Source organism: Mustela nivalis, assembly GCF_964662115.1.
Source record: "Mustela nivalis genome assembly, chromosome: 6".
In the NCBI taxonomy this organism is placed as follows: Eukaryota; Metazoa; Chordata; class Mammalia; order Carnivora; family Mustelidae; genus Mustela; species Mustela nivalis.
In genome coordinates, this window is record NC_139025.1 from 101,883,045 (window position 1) to 101,898,280 (window position 15,236).

At 46.4% G+C, this 15,236-nt stretch overlaps 1 protein-coding gene across 15 annotated transcripts in view; it reads right to left on the reverse strand.

The window, feature by feature from the left end:
• Positions 1–15,236, reverse strand: part of ANKDD1A (ankyrin repeat and death domain containing 1A) — a 47,218-nt gene that overhangs the window by 19,873 nt on the left and 12,109 nt on the right. For 11 of the 15 annotated variants that reach the window (XM_082737178.1, XM_082737176.1, XM_082737174.1 and 8 more), the window contains 5 exons: positions 12,362–12,466; positions 11,566–11,664; positions 8,471–8,569; positions 7,991–8,089; positions 5,771–5,869 (listed from right to left, as the gene is read on the reverse strand). In XM_082737178.1, coding sequence (XP_082593304.1) covers positions 5,771–5,869; positions 7,991–8,089; positions 8,471–8,569; positions 11,566–11,664; positions 12,362–12,466 — 501 coding nt within the window. Of the gene's footprint in view, positions 1–5,770; positions 5,870–6,250; positions 6,751–7,990; positions 8,090–8,470; positions 8,570–11,565; positions 11,665–12,361; positions 12,467–15,236 lie in introns of those variants that run through there. The other 4 variants (XM_082737182.1, XM_082737181.1, XM_082737185.1 and 1 more) reach the window with 4 other exon arrangements.

Consider the following 15,236-nt stretch of genomic DNA (forward strand, 5'->3'; position numbering starts at 1 on the left):
CTGTATGAGGTGATCTGTCATTGTAGTTTTGATTTGCATTTCCCTCATGATGACACATTGAGCATCTTTTCTTGTGTGTATTGGCCATCTGGATGTCTTCTTTGGAGAAATGTCTGTTTGTGTTTTCTGTCCATTTTTAAATTGGATTATTTGTTTTTTGGGTGTTGAGTCTTTATAGATTTTGGATCACTAACCCTTTATCAGATACGTCATTTGCAAATATCTTCTCCCATCCTATTGCCTTTTAGTTTTGTTGAGTGTTTGCTGTACAGAGGCTTTTAATTTTGATGTAGTGCCAATTGTTTATTTTTGCTTTTGTTTCCCTTGCCTCCAGAGACCTTTCTAGAAAAAAGTAGCTATGGCTGGGTGCTTGTGGGGCTCAGTGCATTAAATGACCATCTTTGGCCCAGGACCCTGGGATCAAGTCCCACACCCAGACCCCTGATCAGTGGGGAGTCTGCTTCTCCCTCTGCCTGCCCCTCCCCCTGCTTGTGCTCTCTCTCTCCCTTTCAAAAATAAATAAATGAAAATTCTTTTTTTTTAAGATTATTTATTTATTTATTTGACAGAGAGAGAGAGATCACAAGTAGGCAGAGAGGCAGGCAGAGAACGAGGAGGAAGCAAGCTTCCTGCTGAGCAGAGAGCCCGATGTAGGGCTCAATCCCAGGACCCTGGGATCATGACCTGAGCCGAAGGCAGCGGCTTAACCCACTGAGCCACCCAGGTGCCCCATAAATAAAAATTCTTAACCAATTTAGCTACCCAGGCACGCCTTAATAAATGAAAATTCTTAAAAAAAAAAAAAAAAAGTTGCTATGGCCAATGTTAGAGAAATTACTGCCTGTGTTCTCTTCAAGGATTTTTCTGGTTTCAGGTCTCACATTTAGGTCTTTTATCCATTTTGAGCTTATTTTTGTGTGTGGTGGAAGTGGTCCAGTTTCATTCTTCTGCATGTGTCTGCCCAGTTTCCCCAGCACTATTTGTTGAACAGATTCTTCTTCCCATTGTATGTACATTCCTCTTTTATCAAAGATTAATTGACCATGTAATTGTGGGTTCATTTTCTGTTCTATTTCATTGATCTGTGTTTCTGTTTTTATGTCAGTACTATACTGTTTTAATTGCTACAGCTTTGAAATATAACTTGAAGTCTGGAATTATGATACCTCCAATTTTGCTCTCCTTTTTCAAGATTGTTTTGGTTATTCAGGGTCTTTGTGGTTCCATACAAATTTTAGGATTGTTTGATCTAGCTCTGTGAAACATGCTGTTGGTATTTTGAGAGGGTTTGCATTAAATCTGTAGACTGCTTTGGGTGTTATAGACATTTTAATATTTGTTCTTCCAACCCTGAGCATGGAATGTCTTTCCATTTCTTTGCATCAACTTGAATTTCTTTCATCAGTGTTTTATAGTTGTCAGAGTACAGGTATTTCACCTCTTTGGTTAAGTTTATTCCTAGATATTTTATTTTTTTGGTGCAATTGTAGATGTGATTATTTTCTTAATTTCACTTTCTGCTATTTCATTATTAGCATATAGGAATGCAACAGATTTCTGTACATCGATTTTATATCCTACAACTTTGATGAATTCATTTATCAGCCCTAGTAGTTTCTTGGTGAGTCTTTAAGATTTTCTGTACATTGTATCATGTCATCTGCAAATAATGAGAGTTTTACTTCTTCCTTACCAATTTGGATGCCTTTTATTTGTCTGTGTTGTCTAATTGCTGTGGCTAGGGCTTCCAGTGTTGAATAAAAGTGGTGATAGTGGACATCCTTTCCTTATTACTGAACTTAGTGGAAAAGCTCTCAGTTTTTCTCCATTAAGTATGATGTTGGCTGTGGATTTTTCATATAACACCTTGATTATGTTGAGATATGTTCCTTCTAGACCTACTTTGCAGAGGCCTTTTATCACAAATGGATATTGTACTTTGTTGTATGCATTTTCCACATCTATTGAAATAATATGGTTTTTATCCTTTCTCTTATTGATGTGATGTGGGATTGTTCTCTTAATTTCACTTTCTGCTGTTTCATTATTAGTGTACAGAAATGCAAAAGGTTTCTGTATGTTGATTTGGTACCCTTAAGTTGATTTTTTAAAATATTTTATTTATTTGACAGAGAGAAATCTCAACTAGGCAGAGAGGCAGGCAGAGAGAGAGGAGGAAGCAGGCTGTCTGTGGAGCAGAGAGCCCGATTCGGGGCTTGATCCCAGGACCCTGGGATCATGACCTGAGCCGAAGGCAGAGGCCCTAACCCACTGAGCCACCCAGGTGCCCCACCTTAAGTTGATTTTTTTTTTAAAGATTTTATTTATTTATTTGACAGAGAGAGATTACAAGTAGGCAGAGAGGCAGGCAGAGAGAGAGAGGAGGAAGCAGGCTCCCTGCTGAGCAGAGAGCCCGATGCGGGACTCGATCCCAGGACCCTGAGATCATGACCTGAGCCAAAGGCAGCGGCTTAACCCACAGGCACCCTTAAGTTGATTTTTTAATCGAAAAAAACACAACTCTCAGCTGGAAAAATAAACATGTGAGCATGTAAAAGGATAAAAGGTTAGGATATTTAAGAAGATGAGCTTTATATGACTTTAGAACAAATTAGGAGGCAACAATACTTAAAATGCTATGGTACCAGCAAAAGATTACACATACAACTTATTGAAAGAGAATCACTTGCCCAGACATAGAGCCTATCATATATCAAAATGCAAATATGTGATAAAGGAAAGAATGAGAAAGTGCTAAGAAATGTTATAATTATTTAATAAATGTACCTGACATAGAAATATTTTAAAAAATTGGGAGGGGGAAATCTATTGAGTAATACATCATACTATATACAAAAAAATACAGTGTAGAGTACCCGGCTGGCTCCGTCACTAAGCGTCTGCCTTCGGCTCAAATTATGATCCCAGGGTCCTAGGATGGAGGCCCACATCAGGCTCCCTGCTCTGCGGGAAGCCTACTTCTCCCTCTTCCACTCCCCCTCCTTGTGTTCCCTCTCTCTCTGTCAAATAAATAAAATCTTAAAAAAAAAAAAAATACAGTGTAGGAGAATTAAAGAGTCAAACATCAAAAATCAAATCATGGCTAGAAGATTCCTAAATTAAAATTCAAAACTTGTGGGGTGCCTGAGTGGCTCAGTGGGTTAAGGCCTCTGCCTTCGGCTCAGGTCGTGATCCTAGGGTCCTGGGATCGAGCCCCGCATCGGGCTCTCTGCTCAGCATGGAGCCTGCTTCCTCCTCTCTCTCTGCCTGCCTCTCTGCCTACTCGTGATCTCTGTCTGTCAAATAAATAAATAAAATTTAAAAAAATAATAAAAAAATTCAAAACTTGCATCAAGAATACCTGTGATTACACAAACAGTTACAACTTCGACATGTCAAAAAGTTGTTAGAGCAAGCAACAGCAACATATATTATGATCCAAGAGTAATAACCTCAAAGAAATTGGTTAAAGAAAATCCACACAAGTATAGACAAAAGATTAGAAGAAATAACTCACAATAGAAGAACTTCAACTAGAAAAACAAATTCCTGGGAAAATTCAGGGTCAACAGCAATCAAAGAGATTCTAAATAAAGCAATAACAAAGAATCACTTAACTATGAAATTTATAGAAATGTTAATACCTAATATCGGTGAAAGGTCACTTATAAATTATTGGGGGCTACGTAATCTGACCTTTCTAGAAAGGATTTAACAAATTACATGAAGAATCACAATAATGTTTTTACCACCTGACCCAGAAAATCCTATTTGGAGAATTCATATATGATGCAAAAGAAAATACAAAGTTGCAAGCCATAAAGATGTTCATAAATCATTATTTATCCTGACAAAGTCAAAAACAAATACTCAACAGCTGAGGAACTGTTAAGTGTGATGTAGTCATTGAACCACATCTGGCATTAAAAATGGTTGCTAGAAAAAAAAAATTAAATAAATAAATAAATAATTTTAAAAAAAATGGTTGCTAGAATGTCCACAATAGCCAAACTATAGAAAGACCCTAGATGTCCATCAACAGATGAATAGTTAAAGAAGACGTGGTATATATGTACAATGGAATACGCAGCCATCAAGAGAAATGAAATCTTGCCATTTGCAACGAGGTGGATGGAACTAGAGGGTATTATGCTGAGTGAAAGAAGTCAATCAGAGAAAGACAATTTTCATACGATCTCCCTGATATGAGGAATTTGAGAGGCAACGTGGGGGGTGTTGGGGGCAGGGAAGGAAAAAATAAAACTGTTGGGCTGGCAGGAAGGGCTACCAAAGATGGCGAAAGTTCCCGCCACAAGACCTGAGCTCGGACAGGAGAACAAAGGCCCAAGTAGGAACCTGAGACCCCCGCCCCGGGCTCCTGTGGACCAATGGGATCCCGATGAGCAGGCGGGATATCCAAATAAGGGAAACTTGCCAAAAGACCCCTTAGCTTTCCCTAAGACCCCTTAAAAGCCCCCTCCTCCCTGCCTTGGGCGCGACTTCCGCCACTCTGCTTTCCAGAGTGGCGGAACCTCGCCCGAGGGTGCCCACCTCCTCCCAGAGCAACTTTCCTGGCTCCCCTTCTCCTGAGCCCTGAAACTTCGCCAGAGAGTGTTTTTAATAAATCTTGCCTTGCACCCACTTTGCCTGGTGTTGTGTTTATCTCGCCGGAAAAAACCTTACAAAAACAAGATGGGATCGGGAGGGAGACAAACCATAAGAGACTCTTCATCTTACAAAACAAACTGAGGGTTGCTGAAGGGTGGTGGGGAGGAATGGGGTGGCTGGGTGATGCACATTGGGGAGGGTATGAGCTATGGTGAGTGTTGTGAAGTGTGTTAGCCTAACTAACAATTCACAGACCTGTACCCCTGGGGCAAATCATACATTATATGTTAATTTTAAAAAATGGTTGCTAGAAAAGCTAGCAACATAGTTTTGGATAGTTCCCACTGGACTCGAATCAAAATTCTGGTGTCTTGATGGTTAAAAACAAATAAGCATCCCCCTTTCCAGAATTCTGCCTTAGCCTGGATTCTTTATAGCTAGAGGTACTAGTACACATATGAAGAAACTGGAAGGGAATAAAGAAAAGTCATTGCTTTACTGGGTTGCTGGGATTAGGGATGCCTTCTTTCTCTCTGTTCCGATGAACTGTGCTATATTGTTCTTACTAATTTTAAATATAGTGCTTATTTAAGAAATGACCTCTAAAAAACAAATAAAAACAAAAGAAAAAGAAATGACTCCTTTCTAATTTAAACAATAGATAGTTCCTCATTTACATAATAGGACTAATAATAGTACCTAAAGATAAAGAAACAAAGGCCCAGGGAGGTCAAAGCAACTTGCTCAAGGTCATTCAGTTTGTGACAGGCCCTGCCAGGCCTCAAAGCCAGGTTGTCTAACAAAGTCTGTGTCTAAACCACAAGAATATACTGTCCCCTGTGAGTGTACCACACAACATAAGCAAAAAATGAACAGCCAAGAGGCTAGATTTGTAAAATAAAAGACCATCACTAAGTCCCAATGGCTAAATAAGTGGAGAACACATGCGAATAACTCACTTGGGAGGAAATGCACCTTGTTTGCTAACCCTGTCCTAGAAAAAAGCTTATCTGACCCTCCCTCATGCTAGCTACCAGGCCCTCCAGTCCTAGCACTCATCCCAACCCCAGGGGCCCAAAGCACCTGTCTGTGCTGTGCTTTATCAGGAAAGTCATGGGGACTTTGCAGTGGGGACCCCTTCAACCCAGGCCCCCACACTTACATGATCAGCCATGTTGGTGTGGCCTCCTGCGTGGATGAGGGTCCGGGCCATGTCTTCAGAGCCACCGAGGACTGCATAGTGGAGACAGCTCTGTTTTTTCTAGAGGGAAACAGGCATCAGTGCCCTGTCCTGAAAGTCCCTCACAGTGGGGCTTTGGTATCCATTATTCCATTTGTCTGTCTGTCTGTCTGTCTGTCTCTCTCTCACTCTCACACACACACACACACACACACAAACACACACCCCTCCGGGATGATTACCCTCTTGAACCCTGAGGCTGGAGAAATCAATGCCTTGCCCAGGCCTGGTGACTAGTAAAAGGAGCTCACCATGGTCCTGGCTTCTCCCCACTTCCTGTCACAAACTGCAGAACATACTTCAAAGCCCACACAACTCCTAGGCTGGTAAAGACATGCGGGGTATACTCAGGTTTTCAAAGAGGGGAGCAAGTAAGATTTGCCAGCACAAAGCAAACTGTACCTGGTACACACAACCCTGCCAGAGCTGGTCTCAGCCGTCCAGTCGGGAGCCGGGAAGCACTGGGGCAAGGCTTCATCCCGATGGGCCTTCTGAGTGCCCCCTTTCAATCCAAGCCCACCCCCAGCCAAACAGCAACCCACATGAGCTACCCCGCTCCGCTCCACCAGGCGGACCCCTCTAGACGACCAGCTGTCCCAGACTGCCCAGACTGTTCCCCAGGACTTTCAGTTTGAAAACCAGGGCAGTGTGAGGCAAACTGGGACGAGCTGCTCACTCTCCCAAAGTCCTGTCTGAACTGTGCACAGGGTGAGTGGGAACTAGTCCACCTCCCAGCCGGAAATGTAATCACTTTGAGTCAGCCCCCATTTCAGAGGCCCTGCGAGGGGTGAGGTGTCCAGATAGAATGTGTCCCCTGCCAGAAACTGCAAACCAAGGCGAGAGCACAGGGCCCAGGGCAGTGGGCAGCTCCAGCCCTGCCCATGTCCACCAGATGGACACGACCTCCCCGGTCCCTAAACTCCTATGCTGCTACTGCTGGGGACAAGGGCTTGACACTTCACCTCTACGTCCCCTCCCAGTCCCGAGCACTGCTCTGGGCGTAGAGAAAGGGCTGCTGCTCAAAGAGGAGCACCACGCAGATGTGAGGACGCACGGGGTTTCCCTGGGGCAGCTACTTTCCCCCTCAGGGTGACTCTTGGTCCCATCCCAACACCCTAGGGCAGCAAGGTGTACCTGCTAGGGAAATTCTGCAAATTAAGTGTTTTGTGACTTACGAAGTAGTATTCACGTTTGGGGGAGGTTAACACTGATGTTACTGAATTTACATTTGCCATTTTGCTACTTATTTTCTACATGTTTCCTGTCCTTTTTGTTCTTCTGTTTCTCCTTGATTGCCTTCTTTTGTGTTAAACATTATTCACATACTATCTTAATTCCCGGGCTTTTAAACTGTTTTTGCTATTATATTTTATTTATTATTATTGCTTTATTATTGAAATTTAGAACATATAGAGAATTCCAAACTCTGAAGCTATTCAATCAATGAAGAGAGATTGTCATTGATCTAAAAGTAAAAAGCAAAACAAAACAAAAAACGGCAACTCCCTACCTAAGGCCACGATACCCGGTTCCAGGACACACAGAGAATTTCCAGTGGCTGCTTAAGGAGTCAGTAGTGAGGGAGAGAGGAGGCCTGTCCTGGGCTCCAGCTCTGGGCGCTGGGGTGGCTCATGCACAGGCAAGGCAAACCTTCCAGGCCATGAGCTCTGCAGTCTAGGGAACAGGCTTTTCAGCTTCAGCTTGGCTTTTTTGCTGGCTTGTGACCGGTGAAAGTCACTGGATCTCTCTAAGCTTCTGATTCTTCATCAGCATAACGGGGAATTTTTCTGAAGTAACTTGTAAAGGGGGCCCACAAAATATCAAGTACCCAGCAATAAGAAGACACAAACACGTGTCAAGCTTCTAGCACCCCTGAATGCTGGGAGGTATATTTACTCCTCCCAGCAATGGAACAACGTGACTACATAGCGTCCCCGTTTTATAGCTGGGAGATGAGGCTCATCAAATTGAAGTGACTTGCCCTCGGTCACAGGGCTCAGCAGCGGAAAAGCCAAGAGCAGACCCCCGGGGCCTGAGGCCTGAGGGCCCCTATTTACACACATTTAGGAATCATTGGCAAGGTTAGAGTTAGGGTTCAGAAGCTGAGGGCAGACATCCGTCCCCCGGGGGAGGACTGACTACCTGGGTGAGGGCATTCACACAGCTCCCAGCCTCAAGGAGCAGCTGTACACAGTCGGGGTGGACACCTTCAGCCGCCGCGTGCAGGGCAGTCAGACCTTCCTGAAACACACGGGGCGAGTGTGAGGATGGCAGGGAGGTTGAGGCCAGACAGATGAGAGGACCCCTTGCGCTATGGCTCCAGAGGGCTAGGAGCTCTCCATGGTCACGCTACTGAGGACGACAGTCTGGGTCATTATCCATGGTTCCCTGAGCCCCGTACCCGATTTTCTCACGTTGAGGAGCATGTGATACATTGGCTTCCACCTCCACATCCCTGCTCAGGGTCTCACCCTCCAAGCTGCCCCGCCCCCTGCCCTCGGTCTATGCCTTCTCACTCCAGGAAGCCTCTAGCAGGGGACAATCAGGCTGCACCTTGGGCCGTCCGTTCCTCGAAAGCAGGGAGCAAGCAAGCGTCTCTGCCGCTTCTGGGCGGTGACTCACCGCGTTCTGCTCCTCCAGGTCCAGCCTGATGTCCACAAGCCGCTGCAGCACAGCCAGGTGGCCCCGGCCGGCAGCCAGGTGAAGGGCCGTGTTCCCCTCCTGCAGGCAGAAGGGCTCCCGAGGGACTGGTAGAATCACAGACCCTTGAAGGCCCTGGGGACCTGCTGGAAATGCCCCTCATTGTATAGACATGGAAACTGAGGTCCAGAGAGGGGAAATGACACATCTAGGGTCACAGAGCAAGTCTATGAAAAACTGCAGCCCCAAATGCTGGGCCAATGTCTCCCAGCCCCTGAGAAATATGCCTCGAACTACAGCCAGGGGCACTTCCAAGGTCCAAGTCTTGGTCTTTCCTTACACTTGAAGGCAGACACAATACGTGGGGGTAAAAAAATCCCTACTTTGCATACCCCTGTCTAAAGCCAGTCCCTCCTTGAGCCATCCTAGATCCATCCCCTCCCCCTGCTCAAGGCCACAGCTCCAAGGACTGTCCTTGGCGCTCAGGATGTGCCCAGGCAGCCAGCTGCATGGCCCAGTTCAAGGTGGTAGCTTCTCATTGAAGACTGTGGCCCTGCTGACCACACTATTTAATACTGCAACTCCAGGGGACCTGGGGGGCTCAGGCAGTGCCTTTGGCTCAGGGCACAATGTCGGAGTCCTGGGATCGAGCCCTGCATTGGGGCTCAGTGGGGAGTCTGCTGCTTCTCCCTCTGCCCATCCCCTTATCGCTTGTGCTGTCACTCATGTGTGTGCTCTCTCCCTCTCAAATAATAAAATCTTAAAATAAAACTGCAACTCTCAGGGGCACCTGGGTGGATCAGTGGGTTAAAGCCTCTGCCTTCAGCTCAGGTCGTGATCCCAGGGTCCTGGGATCAAGCCCTGCATCAGGCTCTCTGATCAGCAGGGAGCCTGTTTCCTCCTCTCTCTCTCTGCCTGCCTCTCTGCCTACTTGTGATCTGTCTGTCAAATAAATAAATAAAATCTTTAAAAATACATATAAAGAAAAAAAACCCTGCAACTCTCACCCTCCCGTCCTCCTGATCACCTGATCTTGCTGGACTTTTCCTTCCCTTTTCCCCCCATAGCACTGATAAACTAACACACTATAATTTGCTTGTATACTATGCTTATTGTTTATTGTCTGACTCTTCCTGCTAGAACAAAAACACCTCAAGGGCAGGGATTGCTATTTTTGTTCTCCAGCGTTTCCCCAAGTGCCTAGAATAGGGTCTGGGGCATGTGGCAGACATTCAGTAAAATATTTGTCCAATGAGTAAATACTGTGATGGAGAGACTGACATGTGACTCCTGGCACTTGAGAGCCACAGGGCTGGTGGCTGTCTCACACTTGAGAAGTCTAAAGGTGATGCGACACAGCCAAGGGAGATGGCTCCCCTGGGTGTGGCAAAGGGCATGCTGCTCTTTGTATCAGAAGTGGCTCTTGCCAAGCGCAGATTGGGGTTGTTCTTAACGGGATCTTTCTGCAGGGCAGCTGGAGGCTCAGTCAGTTAAGGGTCCAACTCTTGATTTCAGCTAAGGTCATGATCTCAGGGTCCTGAGATGGAGACCCATATCAGGCTCCAAACTTGGCAGGGAGTCTGCTTCTCACTCTCCCTCTGCCCCACCTTCCCCTCTAAAAATAAAGAAATCTTTTTTTTTTTTTTTTTAATGGGATCTTTCTGCAGAGGTCAAGTAGATGGTGAAGGGGGTCCCAGCAAAGAGGAAGAAAGCTAGAAGAGGCTAGCCGGAGAAGCAGATTCCCCAGTGAGACAGAAGCCCAAGACAGGGCTCGATCCCAGCACCCCAGGATCGCGACCGAGCTGAAGGCAGATGCTTAACTGACTAAGCCACCCAGGTGTGCCAATATGGGCAAGCAATTTTGAAAGCTTCTTTCTAGAATTTCTGATTACAAAATTCTGGGTAAGGATCAAAGCTGGGCTTTTCTTGCTTTCCAGTTTGTGTGCCCCCACCCTCCTGGCACCCTGAGTGCAATCCTATTATTACCCCTGAGCTAGATGCATCCTGGCAGGGGCTGTCCTTCACTCCTTTCTGTGCTCCTGGTTCCTGGCCAATAGCCATCACAACATAGCCCAGAGCATGACCTGCTTAGCCCCTTTCCAGAATGAAGGAAATCAGCCTGATTTGATTCTCAGGACTAAGAGGATGAGTGTGAACAGCTGGATTCCATGCAAACCCCAAGGGCTCAATGCCTCAGGAGGCAGTAGCCCTGGGCGGGGCATCAGGTTGCTGGTTCCAAACCCAGCCCAACCTCTGTGTTGCTCTGTGACCTTGGCTAAAGCATCCCCCTCTCTGGACCTCCCATCTATAAAACGAGAAGGTCGAACTAGTCCCCAGTGAAGGACACTTGCCGTTTTAAGCCCCTGTGTGCATTTGCCTATCATTAGCTTATAAACAGAACTCCTCTATCCCGGCCAAGCACATTAATCAGAAGATTAATAATGGAGTTTGTCCCTTTATTGGAGCGTTGTTTGGAATTTGCTGCAACATACTTGCCTAATGATTCACAATGGCCCACTGATAAGAGTCATTTTCAGGATAGTTCCCAGTGGCCCAGCCCTCAGCTCTCCTCAGACTGGTGAAATCCTGCTTGAAGCTCTCCACCCTCCGCCAAGTGCTCCCTCCTCCAGGCTTTCATCCTATTTCTGTCATGACCACTTAGATGACTAAATGACACAGAAGGTAAATAACCAGGAGGTACATGGCTACCACCATCCCCTAACTCTTCTCCTCACTCCCAGCACCAGACAGCCCCAAGGGCATCAAAATCCTGTCAAACCCACCCTGGCAGCACCACCGGCCGACAGACTTGCCATCCCAGCTCCCCACAGCTGGCCACAACTTTCTACCAATGTGGCCGCCCAGGCTCCTTGAGTGAAAACCTGTGTCTCAGAGATCTTTGGGCTCCTCACGTGAGCGCAGCACAGGACGGGCCCATAGCACTCGCTCGAAAAATGCCTGCTGGACAAACATCAGACCCTCTCTGGTCCTTAAGCCGTCTGCCCCTCCAGCATGCCAGTGTCCACCCTGGTCAGGAGCCCAGAGCTTGGACTGCCCCTGGAACCCAGTTAGAGTACCTTGTCTTTGACACTGTGGTCACAGCCAGAGCCCACAAGGAAGTCCAGAGCATCCAGCTGCCCGTGCTCGGCCGCCCGGTGGAATGCCGTCCTTCCCAGCTGACCAGGTAGGAAAGAAAGTGACCCTTCTGTACCTTGTAGGAGGCACACTGCCCACCTAGCCACCCACTCAGGGCTTGCAGGGGCCTCTCTTGCCTCAGGAACTCTCCCCTTCCATTGCCTTTCACACCTGACCTGGAAAGCCCAGACCCAACTTTCCAGCAAGACCTACTGGGTCGCCCCCCCTACCCCCAGCTCACTGAAATCCTTCTGTGGCTCCCTGCTGCCTGCTGAATACAGGACCAATTTCTAAGGCGTGAGGTGGTAGAAATTTCCACAAGGGGCTCCCAACATGGCCTTGGCTCCCCCTCCCAAAATTCCAGTCCATCTGAACTCACATTCAAAGGGCCCTTTTCCAGTTCTAAAGCCCTAACAGTGTTCTTCTATTTACAAAATCTCCCTGCTTTCCAATCTTACCAACAAAATCCAGTTTACTCACTAAATGCCACCTCCTCTAGGAAGCAGGAAGCAGTGGTTCCCATCTCTCTAACCTGTCCTCTCTGAGGGAACTGACCATTTTCCTCCTGTGTCCCACTCATTTGTGCCCTAACACCCCTTCTAGACCAGCAGTTCCCTGAAGTGGAGTCCAATCTGCACTACCCATAGCTCAAAAGGATGTACTCAAGGAATGGGCAAGAGTGGCCCCAGGAGCCCCAAACCCAATGGGAAGGACAAGCAGCCTCGAGGCCACTCTCACTTTGTCAGCATGGTCCAAGGGAACGTCCTCCAGGTCCTCCATTATGAACGCCAGCACCGGCACGTGGCCTTTTTGGGCTGCACAGTGTAGTAAGGTCAGGCCGTCCTGAAAACAAGGTGGTAGACCAGGGTGGTCCCTACAGTCTATGAAGAGGGCCCTTCTCACACCCTGGCTCTCTCGCAGACGGTGAGTGTTTGCAACCCAGAGCACAGCTTTCCCATGGAAACAACACAGTATGTAAATGGGGATGGGCCCCTGGGCCACCACAGGTGCCCACTCAGCCTCACTGGGGCTGGTGGGAGTCAGGATGCCAGAGTCCCAATCCCAGCTCCAGCACTGGTCAGCAGTGCAGTGCGGTCTTGAACAAGTTATCTGTACCTCCACGAGCCTCCATTTTCTCCTAGGTTAAATCAGGATAACCCCAGACTACCTCAGTGGGTTGCTGAGGGGGTTGGACAGCATCACCTACAGAAAGTTTTTTATACCCTGATAAATAACTCAGGATGTAAGGTGAGGTCGTACAGCATTGACAGTCCCTAGAATACCCCCCCCCAAGAACATTCTTCCATGTTTACAACATCTGCTTGTCTTTATAGGGCCCCACATGAGAAATAAGGTGACTAAAGTCCCCAGGATCTGTCTCTAGGAGGTCACCTCCTCACGTTTGGGGAGGGCTGAGAGCTGATGGGGTCTGCAGGGTCTAGGAGGTGTTGAAAAAGGAGAAAGTAGACTCATGATGGAGTCACTTGTGCTAAGGCCCACCCACATCACCATTCCTAACCTAACTACAACCTCAGCCTCTCCCAGATAAGTAATCTTTTTTTTTTAAGATTTTTATTTATTTATTTGAGAGAGAGACAGTGAGAGAGAGCATGAGAAGCGAGAAGGTCAGAGGGAGAAGCAGACTCCCCATGGAGCCGGGAGCCCGATGCGGAACTCGATCCCGGGACCCCGGGACCGTGACCCAAGCCGAAGGCAGCCGCTCAACCAACCGAGCCACCCAGGAGCCCCCAGATAAGTAATCTTAACCAGTCAGTCTGGAATTTCCTGGTTAACACTGGGGAAGAAATCCACCTGACAGACCCCCCCACCCCACCCCCACCACTGGCCCCCAAAGGAAGGTGATCTTGCCTAAAACAATCCAGTCTTTGCTAGAATAACTTCCTTGCCTCACTGCCTTTTGCCTATAAAAGTCTTTCATTTTGCACAGCTCCCCAGAGCTCCCTTCTGTTTGCTAGATGGGATGCCGCCCAATTCATGAATCATTGAATTAAGCCAATTAGATCTTTAAATTTACTCACTTGAATTTTGTTTTTTAACAGAGGAGAAGTGGCCACAAAAGAGGTGTAGGCTGGAAGAAGGTCTCTTGGACCCAGAAGCAATATTTAAGTGAGGGACATTTGCAAATCCTACGTTTATAGCCCAGAGCTTCTATCAAGGCCTTGCATTATAGCTGGAGTGTTTGGAGCCCTGTTTTTCAAATGGATTGCAACCATTGATGGTTCATAAAAATCAATATACTGAATGATGTTGTACATTTTGACAGTGCTTTGGATTACACTGGAGTAAAATCTGTCAAATCTCAGTGACTATGAACTTAAGATTTCTATATTTCATTTTAGGTAAAGAAATTAAATTCTAGTTAAAGTTATGCATGCTGAAGTATTTAGAGGTAAGTATAGTGATGTCTGTAATTTATTTTGAAATGATTCCAAAATTTATAAAGAACTCTAAAAGCTCATCAATGAGATATTAAACAACCCAATTAAAAAATCATTTGGACACAAAAAAGGTATATGGATGGCAAATAAGCACATAAAAAGATACCTAACATCATTAGTCATTATTGAAATGCAAATTAAAACCATAGAATTTTTTTTTAAGATTTTTATTTATATATTTGACAAAGAGAGAGACATCACAAGTAGGTGGAGAGGCAAGTAGGGGAGGGGGAGGGGGAGCAGGCTCCCCGCTGAGCAGAGACAACAACCACCCCCCTTATCAGCTGGACCCTGGGATCATGACCTGAGCCAAGGCAGAGGCTTAACCCACTGAGCCACCCAGGCGCCCCTAAAACCATAGAATTTCTAACAATAGAGTAGGCAAGGGGGTAAAATGCTAACATTCCAGTGGAGAAACCTGGCTAAGACCACATAACCACATGATCAAGTGTGAAATTATGGTTTATAATAAGAAATACGTATTTCGTCCTGTTTCTGGCACAGAGCTCCTAAAATCCTTGGAATTTTCTAAGTGTACAGAGTGATTAAAGTGTCTATTGTTATGTTAATTTGCTGGCAAGGAAAGCCCAAGGTAACCTGAAGATGGGGGCTGGTTTCCTGGGAAACCAATTCAATTAGAGGGTTAGAACTTTCAGTCCCACTCCCTGACCTCTAGGGAGGGGAGAGAGGCTGGAGGTTGAGTCAATCACCAATGACCAAGGACTTAATCTATCAAGTCAGTGAAATGAAGCCTCTATAAAAATGCAAAAGGACAGGGTTGGGAGAACTTCCAGGTTGGTGAACAAAGAATGCATCCACAGGCTGGATCCCACACTCCTCAAGGACAGAAGTTCCTTTGTTCGCGACCTCACCCAGGTGTCTCTACATCTGGCTATTGATTTGTGTCCTTTAATATCCTTTGGAATAAATTTGGGATCCAGTGAGTAAACTTGTTTCATGAGTTCTGTGAGCCCCTCCAGCAAATTAACCAACCCTAATGAGAAGGTCATGGGAACCTCTGATTTATAGCCAGTCGGTCAGAACCCCAGGTGAGGGACTGACTTCTGTAATGGGGGTGGTCTTGTGTGACTGAGCCCTTAACCAGGGGAATCTGATGCTATCTCCAGGCAGATAGTGTTGGAATTGGGCTAAAT